Raw genomic sequence first — 23,810 nt, 5'->3', positions numbered from 1 at the left:
GATAGGGGTATTTTGAAAAGTAAGTTAAAAGTTATTTTTTTTTTTTTTCAAAAAATGTTTAAAAAAATAGAGAGGTGATATGACTAAAAAAAACTAAAAAGTCAAAAAATTAATTTTTAACTAACTTGTCAAAATAGGCCTTAGTTGAGGTTAACTAATTGAGTTAAAAAACTTTATAATTTTGCCTTTAAAAATTGTTACATGTTGTTTATTTGTATACTTTTCATTTAAAAAATTAACAATTTAATCAACTAAATCAAATTAAGATAAAATCATAAATTCATAATCAAAATAAAGTCAATTAGAATTAAAGGACCCAAATATAAGGATTATTACTATAATTTGCTCAATTATAAATTACAAATTATTTCAATTATTTTTTTAATTTTTATTTTTGTAGCAAGATACTCTGTGTGCCGTTTTGGGAACATTCACAAAAAGCAGCGTTTTTATTTTATGGGAAAAAATGCATGCTTTGCAAAACGCAACAAACATCATTTGGGAAGAGGTAAAACGCAAGTCTATCAAATTACATAATTACCCTCCGTAAATTTTAATATTACAATTTAAAAAACAAAGGGTCAAACACACATGGGAAAAATGTAAATTTCACAAGTTTAGTAAAGATATTTTGGTCATTTTAAAGTGATCTGACACCATAAATAAATATTAAACTAAAAAGAAAAAAGTCAATTTTTTACCAACTTCTTAAATCACTTTCCAAAAAAATAAAAAATTTGATAAAAAGTCAAAATCTAACTTTTTACCAACTTTTCAAAACACTCTTATATAAATTATTTATGAACCTCTCCAATTGTGGTTAAAGACTAGAAGCCCAACCTTAAATAAGTTGGTAAAATAACGATTTGGGTGACTTAAGATTTTAGATTCAAAATTTATACTAAGAGGTTGTTTGGGATGTTCTAAATAAGTGTATTTTTTGACTTTTTATAAAACAATAATGATAGAGGGCCACAAAATCAGTGGCTCAAATGGCTCAAAACTGTCAAAACGACGTCGTTTTGGGCGCAAAACGACGCAAAACAACGTCGTTTTAACAGTTTTGAGCCATTGATTTTGTGGCCCTCAAACAATTTTCTTTACAAAATATGAGTTGGGTTTAAAGTGATATGGTAGAGAGGTGATGTGACTTAAATAAGATGATATGACTTAAATAGGATAGTGACTTTTTGACTTTTTTTGAAGATGCCAAACTTAACCTAATCTTTTTATAGCTCTCTTGACTGAAAATAAAAGGTGAGTGATGGATTTCTCGATATTTTTTTCAAATTGACTTTTAGGAAGTAGGTTATAATCCACTTCTCGGATTATAACCCACTTCCTCTCTCACAAAAAAGCTATTTATAAGTAACTTTTAATCAAAAAGCTGATTATAACTATCTTTCCAAAATAGCCTTAGAAGGTCGGCTTATAAATGGCCCAAATTTTGAGTCCGGAATAAATAATAATAATATTAATAATAAAAAAAAGAAAAATTCTTTATACCTCGAGTTAAATTGTCTCAAATAATTTAAATTTGTCTTCATCATAAATCAGTCAAATAACCGGATGAAATATTTATGGGCAAATTACAAACACCCCCTTGAGGTTTGATAAAAATACAAATTCTTCTTAAGGTTTGAGAAATTACAAATTGCCTCATGGGGGTCAAATTTTTATAACAAATTAAGAAAAATTATGAGGAAATCTGTATAAAAATAAAAATCTCAGGGATAATTTGTTATGAAAATATAAATCTTAAAGAGCGAGATGTAATTTCTCAAACTTCAATAAGGAATTTATATTTTCACAAAATTTTGACCAAATATTTGTAATTTGTCCAATATTTATCTATCGTAATTATTACCATATCGACAACATCTATTAATCTTTTTACCGATCGACATATCGAATAACCAGCAGAATAACCGACCAAATAAAATTCAATCGATTCGAGACCAGTTGAAATTCGATAATAAAAAAAAACGGAAAAAAAAGAAGCCCTGTCGAGGGCAAACGAACGAACGATCTGAAGAGAGGGCATCTCACTGAAACCTTAAACCCTTGCTTCCTCCTCCTGGATCACCACACCCTCTCTCTCTAACCACTTAGGTTTCAGTTTTACGATTCGTTTGCTAATTTCTCTACCCTTCACAGCTGGGTCTTCGCATCAATGGCGTACAGGCGTAGTATCTCAACAAGATTCACCCTCCTCGCTCGAGAACGTTTCACCCTTTCAATTCCACTCATTCATTGCGACGACAATGATCACAAATCCCACCAAAAAGATCGAAATTTTAACACTCTCCATCAACACCAATCCTTCGGAAGCCGAATCAACACTTTTGCAGGGTTTAATACTTCATTTCAAGACCAGAGATGGTCTCAATTCTCTATTTCTCCGATGCTGGGATCGGTTTTGGGTAGGCACATGTCCACGGCTGTCGGCGAAGGGGCTGACAAAATTGAGTATATGGCCGATGTTGCCGAAGTGCTTGCCGATAAAACTGCTGAGGTTGTGGCTTGTGCTGCCCCTGCTGCGAATGAAGTTGCGATTGCCGCTGCGGATTCCGCTTTTCCTGTGGCAGCTTTGCAGTATTTGATCGACAATGTTCATTCGTTTACAGGATTTGAATGGTAAGGAGCTGTAATAGAAGCATTATATTTATAATTTGTATTGGAACTTGGATTCTGTGTTCTTGTAAAGTTGGTTTATTTGTATCTGTCATGAAAATGGTGAGTCACTTGTTAGGAAAATATTGGGTTGTTCGATTTCGGATTGAGAAAGTCATTTTTCTCAAGGCACTATAGGCGCAGCTGAATTGTGGTTGGAAATTTTGAACTCCTCACAAACAAAATTTTGATAGGTTTTAAAGAAGTAAGAACAAAGGAGCAGCACCTATCCTCTTTTTAACACTAATCCCTGTCATTTTGGGGGGGGTTAAGACTGACATATGTGTATGTGTGTGTATATGTACTGTTATTTATTGCTTCCAAATTGATAATTTAGTTGTTTGATTGTTCACATGTGTATCTTCTTTTGGACAATGTAGGACAATCTGAATTAGAGTAACTTGGTGGTTTAGTCAAATTGGGTAGCGGCATAAGCAAAAATATTTTGCTCAAGGGCCTTGCTTCAATATATATGTGGAGTCATGTGTCTCACTAATAGCCACCCAGTGTACATAAAAAAAGTCAAGCTAAAACTGGAGTGTTGGCACGGCTAACTTCTTTTTGCAAGCCTTCCACCCCCTCCCACGGTTGTCATTATTTGGTGAAGGAGGTCTTTTAGTGGATGATGAATCTAGAGAAGAATAATAAAAATATATGGAGCGGTGCTCTTGCATCTCTTTTAGTGCATATGGAAAGAATGAAACAGGAGGATCTTCAGTGCAAAGAGCTTAGTATCATTAAGCCCAAATGTATGATTCTTACATCCCTTTTTCTATCCTATGCCCCTTATATCCCTCATACTACCCATTTCGTACATCCCTTTTTCTTTCCTATTCCCCTTGTATCCCTCACTCAGTAGTAGGAATCGTCTTAGATGGTGACGACTCTGAGGAAGAAGCGCGATTCTGCGTTTTTGAAGAAGAATCGCGATTCTGAGGAGAGAGAAATGCGAATATGATGCAAGAAGAAAGCATTCTTGAGAGGGCATGGAGAGAATCTGGTCGCTAGCTTCGATCCTCTGTTCAACGACTTCGATCTCGCGCCCTTTGACTTCCCCTTCGAAGCCCTAGTCTTTGTCCCTCTCTTCTCTTACTGTCGATCTCTGTTTGCTTCTCTCTCTCGATCTATTCTCTGTTCTCTCTCCCTCTCCCTCTCCGTTTTCATATTTGTTTTATAATATAATTTATTATAAACAATATAATTTTTATATCTAAAATAAAAAATTATTTATTTTATCATATATAATATAATTGTTAAAATTCAATGTATAAAGAAAATTGTATAGAGAATGAATGATGTATTATTGATTGATGTATAGATATGTTACAATGATTCCTATATATAGAAGAGTAGGTGGTAGTAGGTGGTAGGTGGAATAGGTGAAGTGGAGGTGGTAGTGGTGTAGTGGGTTAGGTTTAGTGGAGTAGGTGAAGTGGAGGTGATAGTGGTGTAGTGGGTTAGGTTTAGTGGAGTAGGTGAGGTGGTAGTGGTGTAGTGGGTGGATTTTAACAGCCCCCCGCAAACTCAAGGGGGATAGGAACTAACCAACTTGAGTTTGGAGAGAGTAACAAAACAACAAAATACATAAAAATAAAAGAGGATAAGAGACACTGTATGGTCGTGTCAGACCATTGGTGAAGACACGGGATGGTGGTGTCATAATGTTGTAGAGGACACTGTATGGGGGTGTCATAACGTTGTAGAGGACACTGTATGGTGGTGTCATAACGGTGTAGAGGACACTGGATGGCGGTGTCAGACCGATGTAGAAGACAGTTTATGGGGTCATGTCGGACCGTTGTAGCAGACAATGTTGTGACAGTTTACGGAGTCTTGCTGGATCCTTGTAGAAACTAACCGGAATCAATGTCGGGACAGTTTACGGAGTCTTGTCGGACCCATAAAGGAGCTAACCGGAATCAATGTCGGGACAGTTTACTGAGTCTTGTCGGACCCATGAAGGAGCTAACCGGAATCAATGTCGGGACAGTTTACTGAGTCTTGTCGGACCCATGAAGGAGCTAACCGGAATCAATGTCGGGACAGTTTACAGAGTCTTGTCGGACCCTTAAAAAGTCGCACCCTCAAAAGGTGTGCCCAATCTTTCAAAAGGCGTGCCATCAAAAGGCGTGCCCAATCCATAAAAAGACGTGCCATCAAAATGCGTGCCCAATCCATAAAAAGGCGTGCCATCAAAAGTTGCGCCCTCAAGAGGCGCGCCCACTTCATCAAAAGTCGTGCCCGACAGAAAGCGTCGAGCCATCAAAAGGTGAGCCGGAGACGCGGCGAGGCACGTGAGCGACAGAGCGGCGTGTCGGCCGCGTCGTCAGTGTCAATATAAACCAATGCGGAGGCGGAGGAAACCAAACCAGACTGAAACCTCTGAACTTGTTATTCTGAAACAATCTGTCAATACTCTGTATCCAACCCTTCTCGGAAACACTCAGCAACCCAAAAAACATGGCCTCTTCTTCCCGTTCAGCTACCTAGAATATGGCCTCTTCATCCCGTGGTCTACTCACTCTCTTTCCCGACCTCAATGAGTCAACAAGAGAGAGAACTGGTGCGGTGGCCAGTGAACCTCAACCAAACACCTCTGTGTTTGCTCCGTTGAACTTTCCGATGCGGTCGGTGGAGCAAAAAATGGCGGTGCAAATTGATATTGAGGCCAATCAGTATACTCTGAAGTCATGTGTGGAAACCATGACTGCGGTCACAAACTTGTCGCACCGGCTGCAGAGCAGGACAAATGAGGTGCAACAGTTAAACTCCCAGCTGGCTCTGCTCCAACGCATGTATAAGGATGCGCGAGCAGAGATAAGTGTGCTAAAGGCAGAAAACAAGGAGCTGAAGCGGAAGGCCACCGTGATGTTCCGATTCGGAGGTCCGCCATATGCTGCAGTGGAGGAGCAGGGAATAGTGATCGTGCCCAGTGGAGTGGGAAACACGGAGGCAACACCGTCAAGGGCCGCCCAGGACGGAGGCAAGAAGAAAAGACCAGCAGAATAGGCGAAGAGAAGAAAAATCCCGCCTGTGGATGTGGTTGTTTGCAGAAAAGAAAACAAAGCCGTTGTGTTTTTTTTTTTTTTTTGGTGTAAAATGGTGATCGGGGTGAGCCCCGACATGAATAAAATGAGTTTGTGAAATGATGATTTTTTTTTTTTTTTTTTTTTTTTTTTGAAAAAGTAAGGGAATCGAATAATAAAAAATGTGGAGATAGTGATGAAATGATAAGCATGGTGATGATGAATATATAATAAGGAATAAAAATAGACCACCAATTAAGTTTTATAATAAAAAAATAAAATTTGGGCGGTGGAAAATGTGATAATGATTTTGGGTGGAGAATATTTTAGAATGAAAAAATGTATATATAATAATAAGAAAAGTGAATTGGGTGGCCCGAGGAGGGTTCAATTCATTTGCTTATTTATTTAGTTATTTTATTTGTTTGGGGAAAAAGAGTGGATCACATCAGTTTATTTATTATAATAACAAGAAAGTGGGGTGGTGTGTCAAGCAGGGGCTATGAGGAATTTTATTTTATTTGTTTGTGGTAGTGTGTTGAGTGTGTGCCCATGTGCATAGGTCTGCCGAGAGGGAGAGAGTAAATGCATGGGTTGGTATGTCAAAAAGTAGAATAAAAAGAAAAGTGCACATGGGAAAGAGAGATAGACAACCCTAAGCTTGCATTCTTGTATTGTCCTTCCACTGTCTTTATTAAAGGTATCTTGTGGAAGCTCATCGACATCAGCATCTGAAGCCACAATTGTGTTTTGTAGGAGAAATTTATCTTTGCATTGCATATCTGGAGGGTATTCTGTTTGAGCTTGAAAGGTGACAGTTCCTGCTGCAGTTGCCGTGTTTGTCGCATAGCTGTATCCCTTTCATCCTTCAGATGTTGCAAACCCGGAATATCATCATAGCTTGAGGAGCTGCGCATAGAGTTGTTATTAAAACTTCGATCATCTGGGTTTCCAAGGGCTGCTTGAGGAGACATATTTCCTTCCGGGCCAAATTTAAACGGCAGTGCCATTTCTGTATGATATGTGGAAAGGGATTCAAGAGAGAGCAGCAAGAAATTTGACAGCGGAGTGAAGGTATGTGTAGAGGTCCGGCGGACGGCCAAGGCGAGGCTGCCGCCCGCCGGTGAAGCGGAATCACTAAGTTCTTAACCTTGCTCTGATACCATGTTAAAATTCAATGTATAAAGAAAATTGTATAGAGAATGAATGATGTATTATTGATTGATGTATAGATATGTTACAATGATTCCTATATATAGAAGAGTAGGTGGTAGTAGGTGGTAGGTGGAGTAGGTGAAGTGGAGGTGGTAGTGGTGTAGTGGGTTAGGTTTAGTGGAGTAGGTGAGGTGGTAGTGGTGTAGTGGGTGGATTTTAACAATAATTTTTATTTGTTATTTCTTTTTTTCTTTTTTTAACATAATTTATTATTTCTTAACTTTTTAACATATAATAAATAAAACAAATCATTTAATTGTTTAAAAGAAATCTATTTAAATCATATATAATAAAAAAATCTTAAAAAATTTATAAAATAAAGAATCTAATTTTTATTTTTTATTCATTTTAACATAATTTATTATTCCTTATTTATTATAATAAATAAAATATAATTAATAAAAATAATACATAAGCGCTCCTAATCTACGACTCCTCTAAGTGGCCGCGTTCCCCCGCTCTCGCTCCGTGCAACTATTATCCCTCATACTAACCATTTCTTACGTCCATTTTCTTTCATATCCCCCTTCTATCCCTCATACTAGCCATTTCTTACGTCTTGTTTTCTTTGTTTCGCCCCCTCTATGTCATTTTGGTCTTATTTAGTTCAATGCTCAATGTGAGCCCTTGGTAGGAGATCCCTAAGAGTTAGGAGTCTTGTGTTCTGCCACAATATGACCTCGAGCAGTATTGCAATATCCCACTAATGAGGGAGGGATGGTATCTCTGTTGTAATCTTGTATAAGGCATTCATTCAAAGATGTTTTCTGAATCCAAGTGCCCCCTAACTGTGGTTGCCATTATGAATATGAAATCACCATGTTTTTAAAAGATGCAACGTATAATTTGATGGTTTCGAATCCAGAATACTGTGAAAGTATTAATGATATGTGATTTGACAGAAGAAAGTGTTTTATTCCATTCAGGTGGGCATCCATAGTTGTGACGACTCTTCTCATTCGAGGGGCAACAATTCCACTTTTGATAAACCAGCTCAAGTCTACTACAAAATTGAGTGTAAGATCCGTTACTTGTTCCCACGTTAAGTTTTACTTGTTTCTGTGTGCTAATGTATGACAAGCCAATAAGCACTGATCCTTCATGTTGAGTGAAATTGTGAAAGAATTTGGCCGTAATCTGAAAGTTATAGAGTTCATTAATTCCAATAATTTTCTTATTTATTTTTCTTAAAAAATTGAATTTGTATTTTTCTTTCCATGCATGTGGTTTTAGGAATGATATGTTATAAAATTGTAAAGACCAAAAATGGAGGAATGCTTTTTCTCCAAGAAGTAAGGGAAAAAATGGAGAAGAAAGGGGAAGGCTAAAGTGAATTTCAACGTAGCATCATACATGTTTATTTTCTTGTAAGCCCATGGTGCCTCTAAATATAAACCTATGAATTTTTTTCTATAAGTTTATAGATATAATCTAATTATCATCAAGTTACGAATGGCATTTTTAGAGAAGGTAGAACACTTTTACAATTTGAATCACTTTCATTAATGCATTTGATGGCAATAGAGTAGTTCATCTCAATTAGAACCTTATGAAAACTTCTAATGGCATTCTTCTAGTTGTAAGATGAACAGAGCTTTTGAAGAGGATTAACATCTAGATTGATGTGGCAATGACAATTTTGTAATTACCTTGTGGTTTGAAAATTTGTATAAAATTTCTTTTTCTATAGCACTTCTGTAGTTGATATCATGTTCCCCATATTGTTTGGGCTTGATTCCTTATTGATTCTCATTTATCATTTTTTCTCTCATCGTGTTGGAGATTAACACTGCATATTTATGATTTGCATTTTTGTGCAGCTTTTGAGGCCACAATTGGAGGAGATTAAGCAAGAGATGCAAGATAGGGTATGGGCAGCCACTGATTCTCATTTATCATTTTTCTCTCATCGTGTTGTTAATTAGAATATGGACCAGCCACTGATTTCATGATGGTAAATTTTATGCATGAGTGTTTGGTCCTACTCACTGCCTTCTGCCTAGGACACTCGTTGACTTAATACAATCTAGGTCGTTGGATTCTTTTTTATAATACCATAATTCCTTGGTAGTTATTGAACCAATCACTTCATTCGTGTTGGGACAGATTAATTTTGATATTAGACCCTGTACGGGTACTTTTACAGTTTTACCTACATAGGATATGTCAACACTTGCAGATTACCTATGGATACCATGATTTTTAACTGCTTAATTTTTCATAGTGGATGCTACTATGTGGGTTTTAGACGCAACTTTTGTAGAGTTCTTATCCTCATCACTCCTAAATTAAATTGCTTTTGCAATTTATGTTCTGTTGTTATTTTCAATATTTTGGCTACTTCTTGCCCACAAACTTGTGGATTACCCGAGGGATGGAAATAGGCAAACTGATAAATTCATATGGAATCTGCATAGGATCCTCTGTAACTGTGTCATGTTTAATTTAAATTTTGATCTATCTATATTTTTAATTGGTATGCATCTGTTTCCTGGTGCAATTTTCTGAAAGTTATATTAAATTATAGAAATCGAGAATATTTTATAAATTCCTAGATTTGCTAGAAATGAGCTGCAGTGGTGATTTATTGATCTTATTTTGGTTCAAGTTTTATTAGTGGGTCTTATAAATGATTTTTAGGTCTAGAAAAGTCTTAAAGGTGAAAGTGTCGAAGCTCTTTTTTTAAAAGTCCTATCTGTACTACGGGAAAAGACAATATATATGCAAAAAAGGACATGGCTTGAGGCCGTCAGAATGTACTTGATTGCTTGGGACTTTATATAACTCTTTGCATAGACCTGATTGGTAAAGAAGGATCTGTGTATCCCACCCTAGATGATTAGGATTACATCGTGGTATAAGAAAGGCCAAGCAATCTATACCTATGGAAATGGTAATCTTTTTGTTTAATCCTATTGGCATGGGATTTTGTTATTTGAAATGGGATTCCTGACAAAGGAATTGCCCACTCCTTGTCTATGGTTCTTGCCATCCAAATATGGCCATAAATTTGTCTTCCTCTTCTTCTAAAATAGCAAAAACCCCTATTTCATCACATAATCCCTTCCTTGTCAAGTTTCTGTAAACCCCAAATGTTAACTTTGTTTCGGTCTGCATAGTTAATTTTAACTTCCTAATTAGTTGCTGTTCAGAATTTCCAACTACTTTCTCCATTTCAACAATTTATAACCAATTCCAACTTGCTTATATTTAGGACCCATATAACCTCTCTTCCACCCTTTTAATTTCTGAACTTGCAGGCTTTTTACAATCCTATCACATCACAAAATAGCTGTTGTAGCATAAAAAGTTTTCTATTTCTTTCCTAATCAAATTGGTTTTGTAGCTTGTAAGGAATTCTCTTTACACTTGTCCTATGCATGATCTCTTTTGCCATTTGTTTGTTTGCAGATGTATGTGTTCTTTGGATTTTTTTTCATATCATAGTTATATTTATGTAAAGGGGGATTTGGTGATAGCCCCCTCACTATCTAATTTGTCTTTCAAAAGGACAAGAATTATATAAGTACTTTTAAAACCCCCTAATATTTTAAAACTTGTTTTTTTTACTATATTACCCTCATATCTATCAGTGTATTTCAGAGTAAAATTTTACTCTGTATAAAAGTAAAATTTTACTCTGAATAAGAGTAAAATGTTACACTCTGAAACTAAAGTAAAATTTTACTCTGTATAAAAGTAAAATTTTACTCTGAATAAGAGTAAAATTTTACACTCTGAAACTAAAAGTAAAATTTTACTCTATATAAAAGTAAAATTTTACTCTGAAAAACAAGTAAACTGTGAGACTCTGAAGCTAAAAGTAAAATTTTATTGTGTATAAAATTTTACTCTGTATAAAAGTAAAATTTTACTATGAATGAGAGTAAAATTTTACACTCTGAAACTAAAAGTAAAATTTTACTCTGTATAAAAGTAAAATTTTACTATGAAAAATAAGTAAACTGTAAGACTCTGAAGCTAAAAGTAAAATTTTACTCTGTATAAAAGTAAAATTTTACTCTAGTTCTATCAAATGAAATTTGATGTTTACTCTGAAAAATCGATGGAACTTTAAGCTTTGAGCTTTGAATCAGGCCTATAATCCTTGAATCAATCGATGTTTACTTTGAAAAACATTGCATCATGCCTATAATCCTTGAATCAGGCCTATAATCTGAAAATTTTAGAGAAATCTTAATTTTTCATACCCCGGTTCTTCAGATTTTACAGATTTTTCATATTTTTAAAACTTTGAGCTTTCAAAAATCTATATATTCGAATTCAAATCTCAAAACACACAAACACACACAGATATATATATATATCTATATATCTCGGGAGATTAGAGATCGGAATCGTTCATGGTGCACAGATTTGAGTTGAAACCCTATATCGAAAGAGGGAAGAGAAGCTTGCGGAGGCTCTGGAGGATGATGAAGTCATGGAGAGGTAACGGTCGAGGACGGAGTCGATGGAGGGTTGCCGAAGGCGAAGGTGTTGCCGGCGTTGGAGAAGGTGATGACGGCGGCTTCGGTGCCGCACAAGTTGCAGAGCTCGCCAGTCTTCTTGAAGAGGCCATCTGTGGAAAGGAAGAGAGTGGGGAAGAGAGTGGGTATAATAGTCATATAAAATATTTAAATAATAAATTTGTCCTTTATGCAAGACTTTATAATTATGAGGGGGTTTAGAAAGTATAATTTTTTTCTTAGTCCTTTTAACAATGAAAGGAAGGTAAAGGGGGTTTATAGCCAAATTTCCCTTATGTAAATCATATTTTCACTGCAAATTATTAAATAATTTTTTCTCAGGGCATGGAACCTAAAGCTGTGGCTGAAGGTCAGCAACGAATGCAGGCACTATTTAAGGAGTAAGCAACTTTTGTTACTTCTCCATATGCGTGATAGATAACCGTTAGTAGTTGTTTTGATTGAGTTGTCTGTAGACTTGTTGGAACCAAATGATATTAAAATTTCGTGCACAAACCAGTATTCATTGTTCCAGCTTTAAGTAACTAAAGTTACACTGTATTCATAACCAGATATATTGGTGATAAGCAAATAATTTGACTAGACTGGAAACAGCTAATGTATTCCTTCTGCATGCCTTTTAGTAACCATTACTTTTGCAGCCTAACAAAGGCTTTCTTAGTGTGATCTAGACTATTTACCATTGCTCTATCATCTGACTTCAGTTTAGCAAATATATCTACCGGAAAACATAATTTTGGGTCAAAGTTCACTGAGACAATTGCAATAAGTGATCGTTTTAATAAATCCGTTACAGAACTTTAGAGTTTCAGAATTGCAGATAGAATCTGAACTGAATTTTAGTAGCAAAATCAACTTTTGGGAGGTTTTAGGAATTAATTTGAAGTTTAAAACCATGCATTCTAGATGGAAGATGCAGGATGATGATACTTGTTGAAGTGGTGTTGTCATCCTTGTAATTTACCCCGGGTTTGAAAAGAAAACCAATGCATCTTGCTATAGATTAACATAACTTCCCTCCCGATTTTTAGCAATTTTTCATATAGTTAACCTCACAAGATAACTATTTGGTTATGCTTAGTGCTGGTAGCTTTATGCAAGTAACTACCACATATATGTATATGCTCTCCTTTGGTTTTTATTTTTAAACATAGGTTCAAGTTTCAACATCTTTGCTGTTCCACAAGCTTCTATTTGTTTCTGTGGCTTTTTTTTTTTTTTTTTTGGAATGAAATTATAATTTGCATGTTGCAGATACGGTGTTACTCCATTTACACCATTAAAGGGTCTCCTTTTCCAAGGTCCTGTCTTCGTCAGTTTTTTCCTTGCTGTAAGATGAATTTCTTTTTCTTGATATTTAAGTGCACCAAGAATCTATAAATTGTTTCAGAAAAAAAATCAATTCAATTTTTAATTTTGTCTTTCTCCTTTTTTAGCATTTACCTAAACACCCTATTTGTAGATTTCAAACATGGTAGAAAAAGTTCCTTCATTCAAACATGGTGGAGCATACTGGTTTACAGATTTGACAACTCCAGATAGTATGTATATCTTTCCAGTTTTGACAGCACTGTCATTCTGGATAACAGTGGAGGTAAGTTTATTTTATTTCCCTATCAAACCAAGTTTTCTATGGTCTCAGATACTCGTGCTCTGGATAGTTGGAGAGGGCTTAAATGCCATATAGTGGATATGGTTTGTATTATGATTGAAAAAAGGAAAAAACTCTTGAACAGACTTTTGTTTTCTAATAAAGCTGGCAATGGTCCGTGTTTAGACAAAGGATGTAGACAAGGGTTACAAATTGTTAGATCATCACTAGTCCCCAAACCTTAAGCTGTTAGGAAAGGAGCCCAACAATGCATATCAAGCTCTCCAACGCTCTCCTCCTTGTGCGTTCTTGTCTTGCACATGGAGATGCGAACATCCAAACATATGAGAAGCATAATGCAAATGGAGAAACAAATGTTGCCGGAGTCAATTGAGGAGGATTGTACAAATTACCTGTAGTGTTTTGGAGAAGAAGAGGAAGAGTTTGGCTAATGGTGTGATATAAAATGTATCTAAAATCACACATATAGGATGCAATTACTTGTATGTCTTTATGTGCATCTTCATCCTTCAGATGGTGAAGCATAAATTTGGTTGTAGTTGTAGCAAAAAATCTCATGCTTAATTAGGTTGAATATTTCCGGTGATGTTATCTGATGATTAGATGCTGCTAAATGCATCTGTACTAGGTTTATTTTGTTAATAGGTACTTAAATCAATGGTTTTCTGTTTCACTAAGAAGAAACGAATCAACCTGAGTTGGTCGTTATAAATGTTTGTGTTATTTTTTGGCTTTGGATCCTGTAACTCGCCATCATGTGCTGGATATGTTTTTTTTTGTTTCACTCAGTTATTCTTCCTGCTACTTTGTTTTGAATCAGTTTTCTATTAACTAACATCCAACCTTTTCTCAGTGCAACATGCAAGAAGGTATGGAAGGTAATCCTGCTGCTAAAACCATGAAAAATGTTTCAAGGGTCTTTGCTATTGTTACAGTTCCACTTACGATGACTTTCCCGAAGGTACATACTTGTTGGCAACATTATTTGCACAAGCATATTATGTTGTATTTACAGATACTTTCTATCATTAATAGTAATAATAAATAATTCCATATAAATGGTTGAATTCCCTGGTTGGATGGAGGGGTTGATGTTAATGTATGCATATTTCATTTGTTTGTCATTTTGTGCTTCTAGAAACACATACATATATTGCTTTCATTACCACAAACTGGACCGCTCCTACCCAAAGGAGTAATTATCCTGTATTCTGGAAATACTATGTTGGCAGTGTGTTTGGCAAATATAAGGGGCTAAATGCTTACATGGTTTCTTGTTGGACAAATCATAGAACACCATTGGACAGGCACACAGCCACATAAAGTACCAGACCTATGTTATAGTTTCTGCTACTCAAGGGTTTCAAAGCCCTAATTTCTTCATCTCATAAAGGTATTTGTAAGAGCTTTGTCTTTTGGTGAGATTGCCTAAACAAGTTACTTCGTAGAAATTTTATTTTTTCTACTATTAGTAGTTGAAAATTTGAAAGAGTGCATAAAATGTTGATTCTAGATCTTTCTTCAACACATATGGTTTGTATAATATATATATATATATATATATATTATTTGTGAATCGTGTAGTGTGGTAAATTGGAAATCTATCCTTTTGAGTATAAAGACATTAAATAGGGAATGAATCAGCCTGATTGTAGTGAAGATGTACTTTGGCATTTAATGTTTGTGGCATGAAAAAACAGAAAATGCTCTAGACAGTGTTTGGTTAGGGAGATTACTTCATGCTGAAATGGAATTAAAGGATTAGTTATGGGGCCCATTTTATTTGTTTGTTATGTGTGTGTGGTGTGGACATAAAACACAAACCCATGTCATTCCTAGGACTTTGTCCTGCTCTTTCCCTTTCGAGGTTGGCAGGAAAGACTACTTGAGTTTGTTAGTGTTTTGTCATCTTTGTACTCTTTTTAAAAAAATTCATCACAATTTTTGCTATGATTTTGGCATCATTGTTCTGTTTTATATTCATCTCTTTTGGTTAAGATCAATTTCTGTCTGTGTGTTGTGCCAGTTGCTTTTAGTATTTATCTACTTTATTGTAAGTGATTGAATGAGAAGTTCGCGTCCACATTTTAAACCAAGGTCTTTGATGTCATGATATATTTATCTCTGCAGGCTATATTTTGTTATTGGATAACTTCCAACCTGTTCTCGCTTACGTATGGATTAGGTGAGTCTTTCTGGTTCACAATCATTATGAAATGTTTCAATATTTTGCTACACTCATACTAGCCTAGCAAATAGGAAGAAATATGTTCAACAGTAAACCTGTGCTAGGAACACACAAGATTTTCCCATTCTGTGAAAATCTTCTGTGCGTTTAGGCTTTCTTCCAAATACATATATCAGATAACTGTGAGGTAGTGACCCTAGACATGGTCAAATAGTTGTTAATTGTTCGTCCTTTCTGATATCTAATTCTGCGACTTCATTCTACAGTGCTTAAAGTTCCTGGGGTGAAGAAGTTCTTGGGTGTTCCTCAAATACCTGTTGGGCCACCGCCGCCGACTACTGAAGAGAAACCTGCCTTTTCTTTTTTTGAAACACTCAAAAAGTTTGCAGAAGCACAAAAAGTTAATTCATCAGCAATTGAAGCACCAAAGACTGCAGTGAATCCAAGAATATCTTCCTCATCGGTTACGAGTCAGAGGCTAAGAAGCTTAGAGAAGCAAGTGAAGGGAAGAAAGAAGAACAAGAAGAGGTGAACTGATGTTCTTTTATAAAAGTTGAACCATCTAATGCTGGTTATCAGAATAAATGTATTGTTAAATTGGTGATCCATTCAAATTTATTCAGTGAGACAAGGTTTAGAATGCCACAGAGAGAGAGAGAGAGAGAGAGAGAGAGAGAGAGAGAGCTGCTTTTTTGGTTGTTCTGATAGGTTAAATAGTCATAGAAAGTGGTAGTCATTTTGGTAGTTGAATTAGAAAATTTGAGAGTTCTCTCAGCTTTAGCTCTAGTGGGAATAACATATGAAATTTTATTTGGTATTTATATGTTGTTATTAATATTTGATAATTTCATGTTCAATGTCTGAAGCACAAACAAATGCTACTTGATTTCTGTTTACCTCACATTTATTACCCACAAGTTCAATGGGTGTCTCTCTCTCTCTCTCTCTCTCTCTCTCTCTCTCTCTCACTTGTCATGAACGTGATTGAGAACATCGAGTTGGTAATTTAATGAAATGATTTTCCTTCTAGTTGACTCCCATTATATAAATAATTTTTATTTGATCTTTTAACTTCATTTTTTTTTTTTTAGGAAAGATCTTTAACTCTTTAAATTATCGCCGGCAAGGTTGGACTTTTGAATTTATAGAAATAAAAGATAAATGACATAGAGGCTAAACTTATTAAATATTTTTCTCTCTTATATATATCTATATATAAAAGACAAAATATTTCACAAAAAAAAGCAAAGAAAAAAGCTTTTTATTTATTTAAGATTTCTTAAATATGACACAATAATAAGTAGAATTAACCATTGTTTCATGACAAAAAAGATTTTTTTATACTAAAGAAGTAGACCTTTCCCTCCTAAATTATTCTGGTGGGGGTTGATTTTTTATTTAGTTGTTTTGTTTTCTTTGTGTTTTGTGATTCCTATTTGGTTGTCATAAGTGATTTGCAACTACCACAATTGTGCATATTCCACAGGGTTACCCTACCAGCCACACAAGGACTTTGGATATGTATGGCCCTTTTTGGCAAAGAGATTAAAAATTATTTTTTGACTTTTAATCTCTTTTGAGGTTTGTTATTTTTTTATTTTTTACATATTTTTTGAAAAAAAATAAAAAAATTAACTTTTAACTTATTTATCAAAACAATCCTATGACTAGTAGGGTTGGCCTTAGCATACCATTAAAAAAAACAACAATGATAGATACCACTAATTTTGGAACTCTAAAAAGACCACTAATGACATGGCATTCAATAAAAAAAAAAAAATACAACACCAAGGCCAAAATATCAAATCATTCCTGGCGGGACCCACTGCCACATCATTAGTAATAGCACTAATTAGTGCTCTAACTCATTTTCCTAAAAAAAAAAAAAAAAAATTTGTTAACAAAGAAAAAAAGTCATCAAATGAAAAAATTAAAAGTTAGAGTATCCGCATCAGTCTTAGCAAATTTTAAGTCAAATTATAACCAAAAATTCACTTTTGTATTTTAGCTAACTTCCTTTTTATGTACACACTCCATCAAACTCCATATTTTAAAATTTTATTTTATTAAAATATTATTTTTAATTCTTTTTATCATTTTTAATTTAAATATATGATAAATCAGTCCCCATTCCCCTCTCTTTCGCTCCCTCCTTTCTCTCCCTCAAGCCTACTCGATCTTTGTCTCCCAGACATTTAACTTCAACCAGCCCTCTCAAGTCCATCAAAGCCATGACTACAACAACATCCTCTAGATTTTACAATCTTTGTCTCCCAGACATTTAACTTTTACCAGCACTCTCAAGTCCATATACTGTTGATGGCGAAGGTACTGTATACAAATCTCTGTTTTTGTGTGTGTGTGTGTGAGGGGGTGTGGGAGGGTTGGTGTGATTATGATATTGAATTCGGATTGATAATGAATTTTTTTACTTGCGATGATTATTGATTCACGATGTTTTAATATCGAGGCTGAAGACAGAAAGGAGGAGGGAGCGGAGAGAGGTCGACCGGATAGACAACCGGTCAAGCCAATTTTGGACATTTTCTTTCTTTGTTACAAGGAGCTCACGGCACATCGAGGAGACATCAGGGTAGACGACTGGCCATGCTTTTTGCCCCAACTTTGCCTTAAAAAATATAATAAAAAATATATTGTCGTATGAACGGTGCCTCAACAAATCAGTTGAGGCACTGTAGCATTTACAAAATGAATGAAGAGAGTAAAGAGTCTGATGGACTTGATATTCACAGCTTTTCTCTTTACAATAGCTTCAAAGCCATTGTAGAGAGGCTGATGTGGATGCTTTTATATTTTTTTTACTCACAAAAAATATATTTTTTAATGTATCGTGTTATTTAAAAATTAAGAAGATTAAAAGTTGTGGGGACATAAATTTTGAATGACGACACGTGGCCAAGGTGTCACCGAAGTGCTAGCCGGGGTGCTATGTATCTTGGTCATGATGCTGAGATGATCTCGGCCTAGCCGAGATTATCTGCGAGAATACCGAAATCCGGGATAAGCGGATAAGGGACAAGAGTCCTAGAATGGGAGAAGACTTCAGTTTGGGTAAAGATAAGACTCTTAGAGAGTTTATCATAATCCTACTGGGAGTCCAAGATTAGCAGTAATCCTAAATCCATTAGAGCTAGGCTTCTATTGGGACTAGGATTGTGTTGGCTATAAAAGAGAGGCGCTCTCATGAGTCTAAGGTATGTCTTTTATGCTTGGTCTAGTGAGCTAAGCACTATTGGTTATCTTTGAGAGATATTTTACTGACTTGATCGTCGGTGTGCCCCCGGGTGGACGAACCACCGCGGGATTCTTATCTTTTTGTGACAGGTTATTTGGGCTTAATCTATTCTGCCGGTGCTCTCCAGCTGAGTTTTCCTTTTTGGTTGTGTGGTCGAAAATCAACACCCACAATTTGGCGCCGTCTGTGGGAAAGAAAGGAGAATAGATGGCCAGCAACGGACAGAAAGATAAGGTTGGGAACGACATCCCTACTAGAAGTGGGAAACATGTAGACCTTGATGTCGAAGAAGACAACTGAAACGAAAAGACTCGTAATAAGAATCACGGAGAAAAGGACGTCGGCCAGGAGGGTGACGTGCCAAAGAAATCAGACCGAGGCGGGTACTATAACGAAGACGATCTCCAGGTATGGAAAGATAGGTGCCTACGGAGAGGCGGCGAGATGAAAGGAATGGCGGACAAATTGGCGAACCTGTAAACAGTCTTCAATTTCATAATGCAGAACAACGTCAAGCAGTCACCATTCCCGTTACAAGATACGCCGATTCTAGCGGCCAAAAAAGATGCCCAGAAATGGAGGCAGAAAACTGTTCTTGCAGTCCCTCCGCACAACAAAACTAAAGGACATTTTCACCGGTTTTCACGGGAGGTCGGGCGTGGAGAATCAACGAGAAGAGAATCCCAGAAGACACATCGAACCCAAGAAGACTGCACTAGAGAACATCGGGATGTTCAGGGGAAGGAGCTCTGTTTCGACACGACCAATGGAGGGAAGTCCAAAAGGACGTACAATGACACTGGAAGTAGTGCACCAAAAAGGCTGAAATCTGGAGATAGTTGAACTCCTGGACGAACCAAGGAGGGTCTGAGGGATGACCTCCAGAGGAAGCAGCAAGAAGCCAAGGTAACTTCCTCGGTCAAGCCGAGAACGCCGTTCTCGGTAGAATTAGACAAATTTGAAGCCACGAAGAGGTTCTACATGCCGAGATTCCAGATATATGACGGTAAGTAGGACCATAACTTTCACGACGGCTTGTACCTGAACTCGATGGCATTATACATCGGGAATGAGTCATTGCTCTGCAAAGTGTTCCCCTCATCATTCGGGGAAATTGCATCGGACTGGTTTCACAAGTTACCGAAAGAAACTGTGAAAACCTGGGAGGGCCTGACCGAGATGTTTGTGGCCAGGTTTGTGACGAACGAACTACAGTCGTTGAGGGTGGATTCCCTAATGGCTCTGAGAATTAGTGAGGATGAAAGCCTTAGGGCCTATGCCAAAAGGTATTATGAAGTGTTCAACCGAATACCCGAGTGCAACCAAGAGGTGGCGGTCGTGTTTTTTAAGAATGGCCTGAAAGATGATTGTCCACTTCGAAGGTCATTAGCAAAGACATTACCAAAAAACATGGAGGAGCTTATGGCCAGAATTGATAAATATGCCAGAGCTGAGGAAGACACATCGGGGACAAAGGCGTCCAAACAAGAGAAGAGAAACGGTTCGCTGGAGCGAAGCTGAGATAACACTGGATACAACAAACAAGAGCTCAGATCCCGGATCCCAGATCCTAGAAGACATGATCTCGGCCTAGATGGTTAGGTCCGAGAAGACAAGAGCTCAGCCTAAGAGCTCAGATCCCGGATCCCAGATCCTAAAAGACATAATCTCGGCCTAGATGGTTAGGTCCGAGAAGACAAGAGCTCAGCCCAAGTGAGCAGATTCCGAATTCTAGGTCTCAGATCCCAGATCCTAGAAGACAAGATTTCGGCCTAGATAATTAAGTCCGCGAAGAGAAGAACTCGGCCTAAGTTAAAGAATTTTTATATAAGGTCCACAAAGGAGTATGTGGAAGCCATGTAGGGGCAGATCCCTTGCCCATAGAGCAATATCGTAGGAATTCTTTTGGCTTTACATGCAAAAGGAAGCTGAAGCCTATGTAAAAAAGCGTGAAAATGTTGTTGAAATCCACTTGCAACGTGCGATAGAACAACAATTCGGCTAGGAACATACCAACAACAACTTGCTAGGGCTTACAAACAAGAAGGTCAGCCCAAGAAAGTTCAAGGATAGGGACCTCATCCTGAGAAATGTTGCCGGCTATAGGGCATATCAGCTGAAGTAATAATAAAAGTACTAGTTTGATTTTTGTGAATTTGAAATCTGTGCGATAGGACCGACCAATCCTATGACGATGTTTCTGATTGAAACATGACGAATAATTTAAACTTATTATATGGCAGAGTAGAAACTTTACTTGCATATAATAGAGTTGAACTAAGTTGGCGATGTTTCTAAGCGAAACATGACGAATAACTTAGACTTATTATATGGTAGAGTAGAAACTTTATTTGCATATAATAGAGTTGAACTAAGTTGGATTAACTTGGACTTCCCATATCGGCAGAGCCAGACATAGATCCGAACTAAGTACATGTTGGTCAGATTAACAAAGAGACCAAGGTTGGTAACCTCAGCCAGTCTTTATTTGAATCTGACCTCGGCGACAAGGTCAAAAACCCCATGCTTAATGAGAACCCAAGTAGAACTTAGGTTCACATTAGGGGGCAGAGGGCTTGAATCATCGCTTGGGAGCTGGAATTTACAAGTTAAAGTTGGCTGAACACTTGTTGAAATTTTGAGAAAATTTTACAAGTTGAAGTTAAGCCGCTGTTATGTTAAAGGAAGATGGTTTATCACTTGTTGAAATTTTGAGAAAAATTTACAAGTTGAAGTTAAGCCGAGGTTATGTTAAAGGAAGATGGTTTAACACTTGTTGAAATTTTGGGAAAAATTTACAAGTTAAAGTTAAAACAAAATTATGCTGCATATAATAGAAGACAGATGACTTGAGTAAAGTGGCAAGTTGTGAGTAACACTTGTAGAAATATTATGATAAATATTTTCAGGTGTTACGTTAGAGTCGAAATAAGCTGTCAATAGGAATAACTGAAGTATTCCACACCAAGAAGATTACATAGTTAAGGTGTATGTTGAAAACATGGAAATTATTCTAAGTATAGAATCATACAATAGTAAAAAGAAGACACATACAACCACATTGAAAGAAGAAATTAAAGAATGAATTCAGAAAAAGAAAGAAGGTACTTCGGCCTAACATTGAAGAATGATTGTTTAGATTACAAAAAGGCCGGTGTGAAGTACGCGGGTGTCAGACGATGGTAGTAAGCAAAAAAGTACAACGAAAGGCTCGCCGGAAGGAGAGAGTGAAACTGGTTGTAGAAAACTTTGCGAAAGCAGCAATGAAGGATTTGAGAGAGAAAGTTTGAATAAAAATGAAGATGCAGAATTGAAAAGACGGAGAGAGAGTTGATTTTTATCGAACGCATGAAATGGCGGCAAATGGCAATTATGGTGCCTTGGATGACGTGCTTGTCAGACGGCGCATGCAAAAGTGATGCGACTTGATAGTGCGTATTAGGTACGATTCAGTAAGGGGAAAGATGCGTGGTAAAAACGGTTGAAATACTGTGCGTACCAGCTCATACACGTGCTGGAACTCTTGGAGTTCTTGATTCAATGAAGCAAATACCTCGGCTAAGAGAACGGTTTTGGCTGAGAAACTTGAACAAACTTGGTTGTTGGTTCCAAAGTATTGATGAAAACAGTCTATAGGTCTGGGTCATATTGAGCCGACGAATGATGATCTCGGTAATGAATAATGAAGTGAGCTTAGCCGATGCGCTAAATGGAGGAAATGATATAGGTTTCATCACCTTGGGATGCCGAGGTAATAGAACCTAGGGGCAGTTGTGGGGACATAAATTTTGAATGACGACACGTGGCCGAGGTGTCACTGAAGTGTCAGCCGGGGTGCCACGTGTCCTGATCATGATGCTGAAATAATCTCGGCTAGGTCGGGGTTATCTGTGAGAATATCAGAATTCGGGATAAGCGGATAAGGGACAAGAGTCCTAGAATGGGAGAAGACTTCAGTTTGGGGAAAGATAAGACTCTTAGAGAGTTTATCCTAATCCTACTGGGAGTCTAAGATTAGCAGTAATCCTAAATCCATTAGAGCTAGGCTTCTATTGGAACTAGGATTGTGTTGGCTATAAAATGGAGGCACCCTCATGGGTCTAAGATATGTCTTTTATGCTTAGTCTAGTGAGTTAAGCACTATTGGTTATCTTTGAGAGATATTTTACTGACTTGATCGTCGGAGTGCCACCGGCGCGGACGAACCACCATGGGATTTTTATCTTTCTGTGACAGGTTGTTTGGGCGTCATCTATTCTACCTGTGCTCTCCAACTGAGTTCCCCTTTTTGGTTGTGTAGTCGGAAATCAACACCCACAAAAGTCACTAAAATAGTGAACTCCAAACTCATCCACATGAGAAGAGAGGAGGAATTGCGCGAGTACTGAAAGTGAAGCGATAAAGGGTTACGAGAAGAGTGGTGAAGGGACTAAGAATAGTGTAATGGAGATGGTAATAACAAAAATTGATTTTATGAAGGTAGTCATTAAAACGTTATATTTTGTATAATAAATAATTTTATAAGGGTAAATTACAAACACATTTTTTGAGATTTACTTAAATTATAAATTATTTCATATGATTTTGAAAATTATATTATGTCCTTTAAAGTTTCTAATTTCAAAATAAATAGGTATTTTTATTAATAAATCATCAAGTTAATTAACAGTTTTTAATAATGTCAAAATTTTATTTCAATTAATAATTTAGATAATTTTATTATTGTATAGATGAATAGTTAAAAATTTTACTTTTTTCAATTAATTATGTTAAATAAAAAATTCTAACAGGGAGGTATTTTCAAATCACATGAGGTAATTTGTATTTTAAACAAATCTCAAGAGTGTATTTATAATTTACCTATTTTATAATAGTGTATTAGTTTTTCTCACATATTTTATTTTGTAAAAGATCATTTCGGTCTATGTAAAGTAGGAAAAAAAAATTATTGAGAGAAGAAAGATTAAAGAAATAAATAAAATTGAGAGATATTAGGAATTTTAAATAATTTATCAAACTTCTCATATGGGTGTAGAACTCATACACATAAATTTATATACATTCCACATTTATATAAAAAATTTGATAAAAAATGTAATAAATTATTTAAAATTCACAGCATTTTCCATAAAATAAAAATAAAAATAAAAATGTGACGAATAAATAAAGCTTCTTTGCACAAGAGGACAGTTGTGAGTCCTTGCGTCCGTACCAAACTAACCTCACCTCTATTCAACGGTGGAATATTCTCCCATCTGCCAAGTCAGCATTAATACATGACGTCCGATCAAATCTCATTTAAACCGACCCAAAAATCATATTCTAATCTAATAATAAAAAAATTATAAAT

General features: G+C 36.3%; 1 protein-coding gene across 1 annotated transcript; it reads left to right on the top strand.

Annotated features, from left to right (window-relative positions):
• The first annotated feature begins 1,914 nt into the window (after nucleotides 1–1,914).
• Nucleotides 1,915–16,121, top strand: LOC114313302 (mitochondrial inner membrane protein OXA1). Its single transcript, XM_082896383.1, has 9 exons — nucleotides 1,915–2,637; nucleotides 7,841–7,931; nucleotides 8,735–8,782; nucleotides 11,726–11,784; nucleotides 12,659–12,734; nucleotides 12,867–12,998; nucleotides 13,870–13,977; nucleotides 15,147–15,201; nucleotides 15,471–16,121. Exons 1-9 carry the CDS (start codon nucleotides 2,174–2,176, stop codon nucleotides 15,734–15,736), a joined length of 1,299 nt encoding a protein of 432 aa, XP_082752509.1. The 5' UTR covers nucleotides 1,915–2,173; the 3' UTR covers nucleotides 15,737–16,121.
• The last annotated feature ends 7,689 nt before the right edge of the window (nucleotides 16,122–23,810 follow it).

Source organism: Camellia sinensis, chromosome 11 (assembly GCF_055761805.1).
Source record: "Camellia sinensis isolate YWXY chromosome 11, ASM5576180v1, whole genome shotgun sequence".
NCBI classification, from domain to species: domain Eukaryota; kingdom Viridiplantae; phylum Streptophyta; class Magnoliopsida; order Ericales; family Theaceae; genus Camellia; species Camellia sinensis.
The sequence above is the reverse complement of the archived record's forward strand: the minus strand, read 5'-3'. Positions and strand labels throughout refer to the sequence as shown.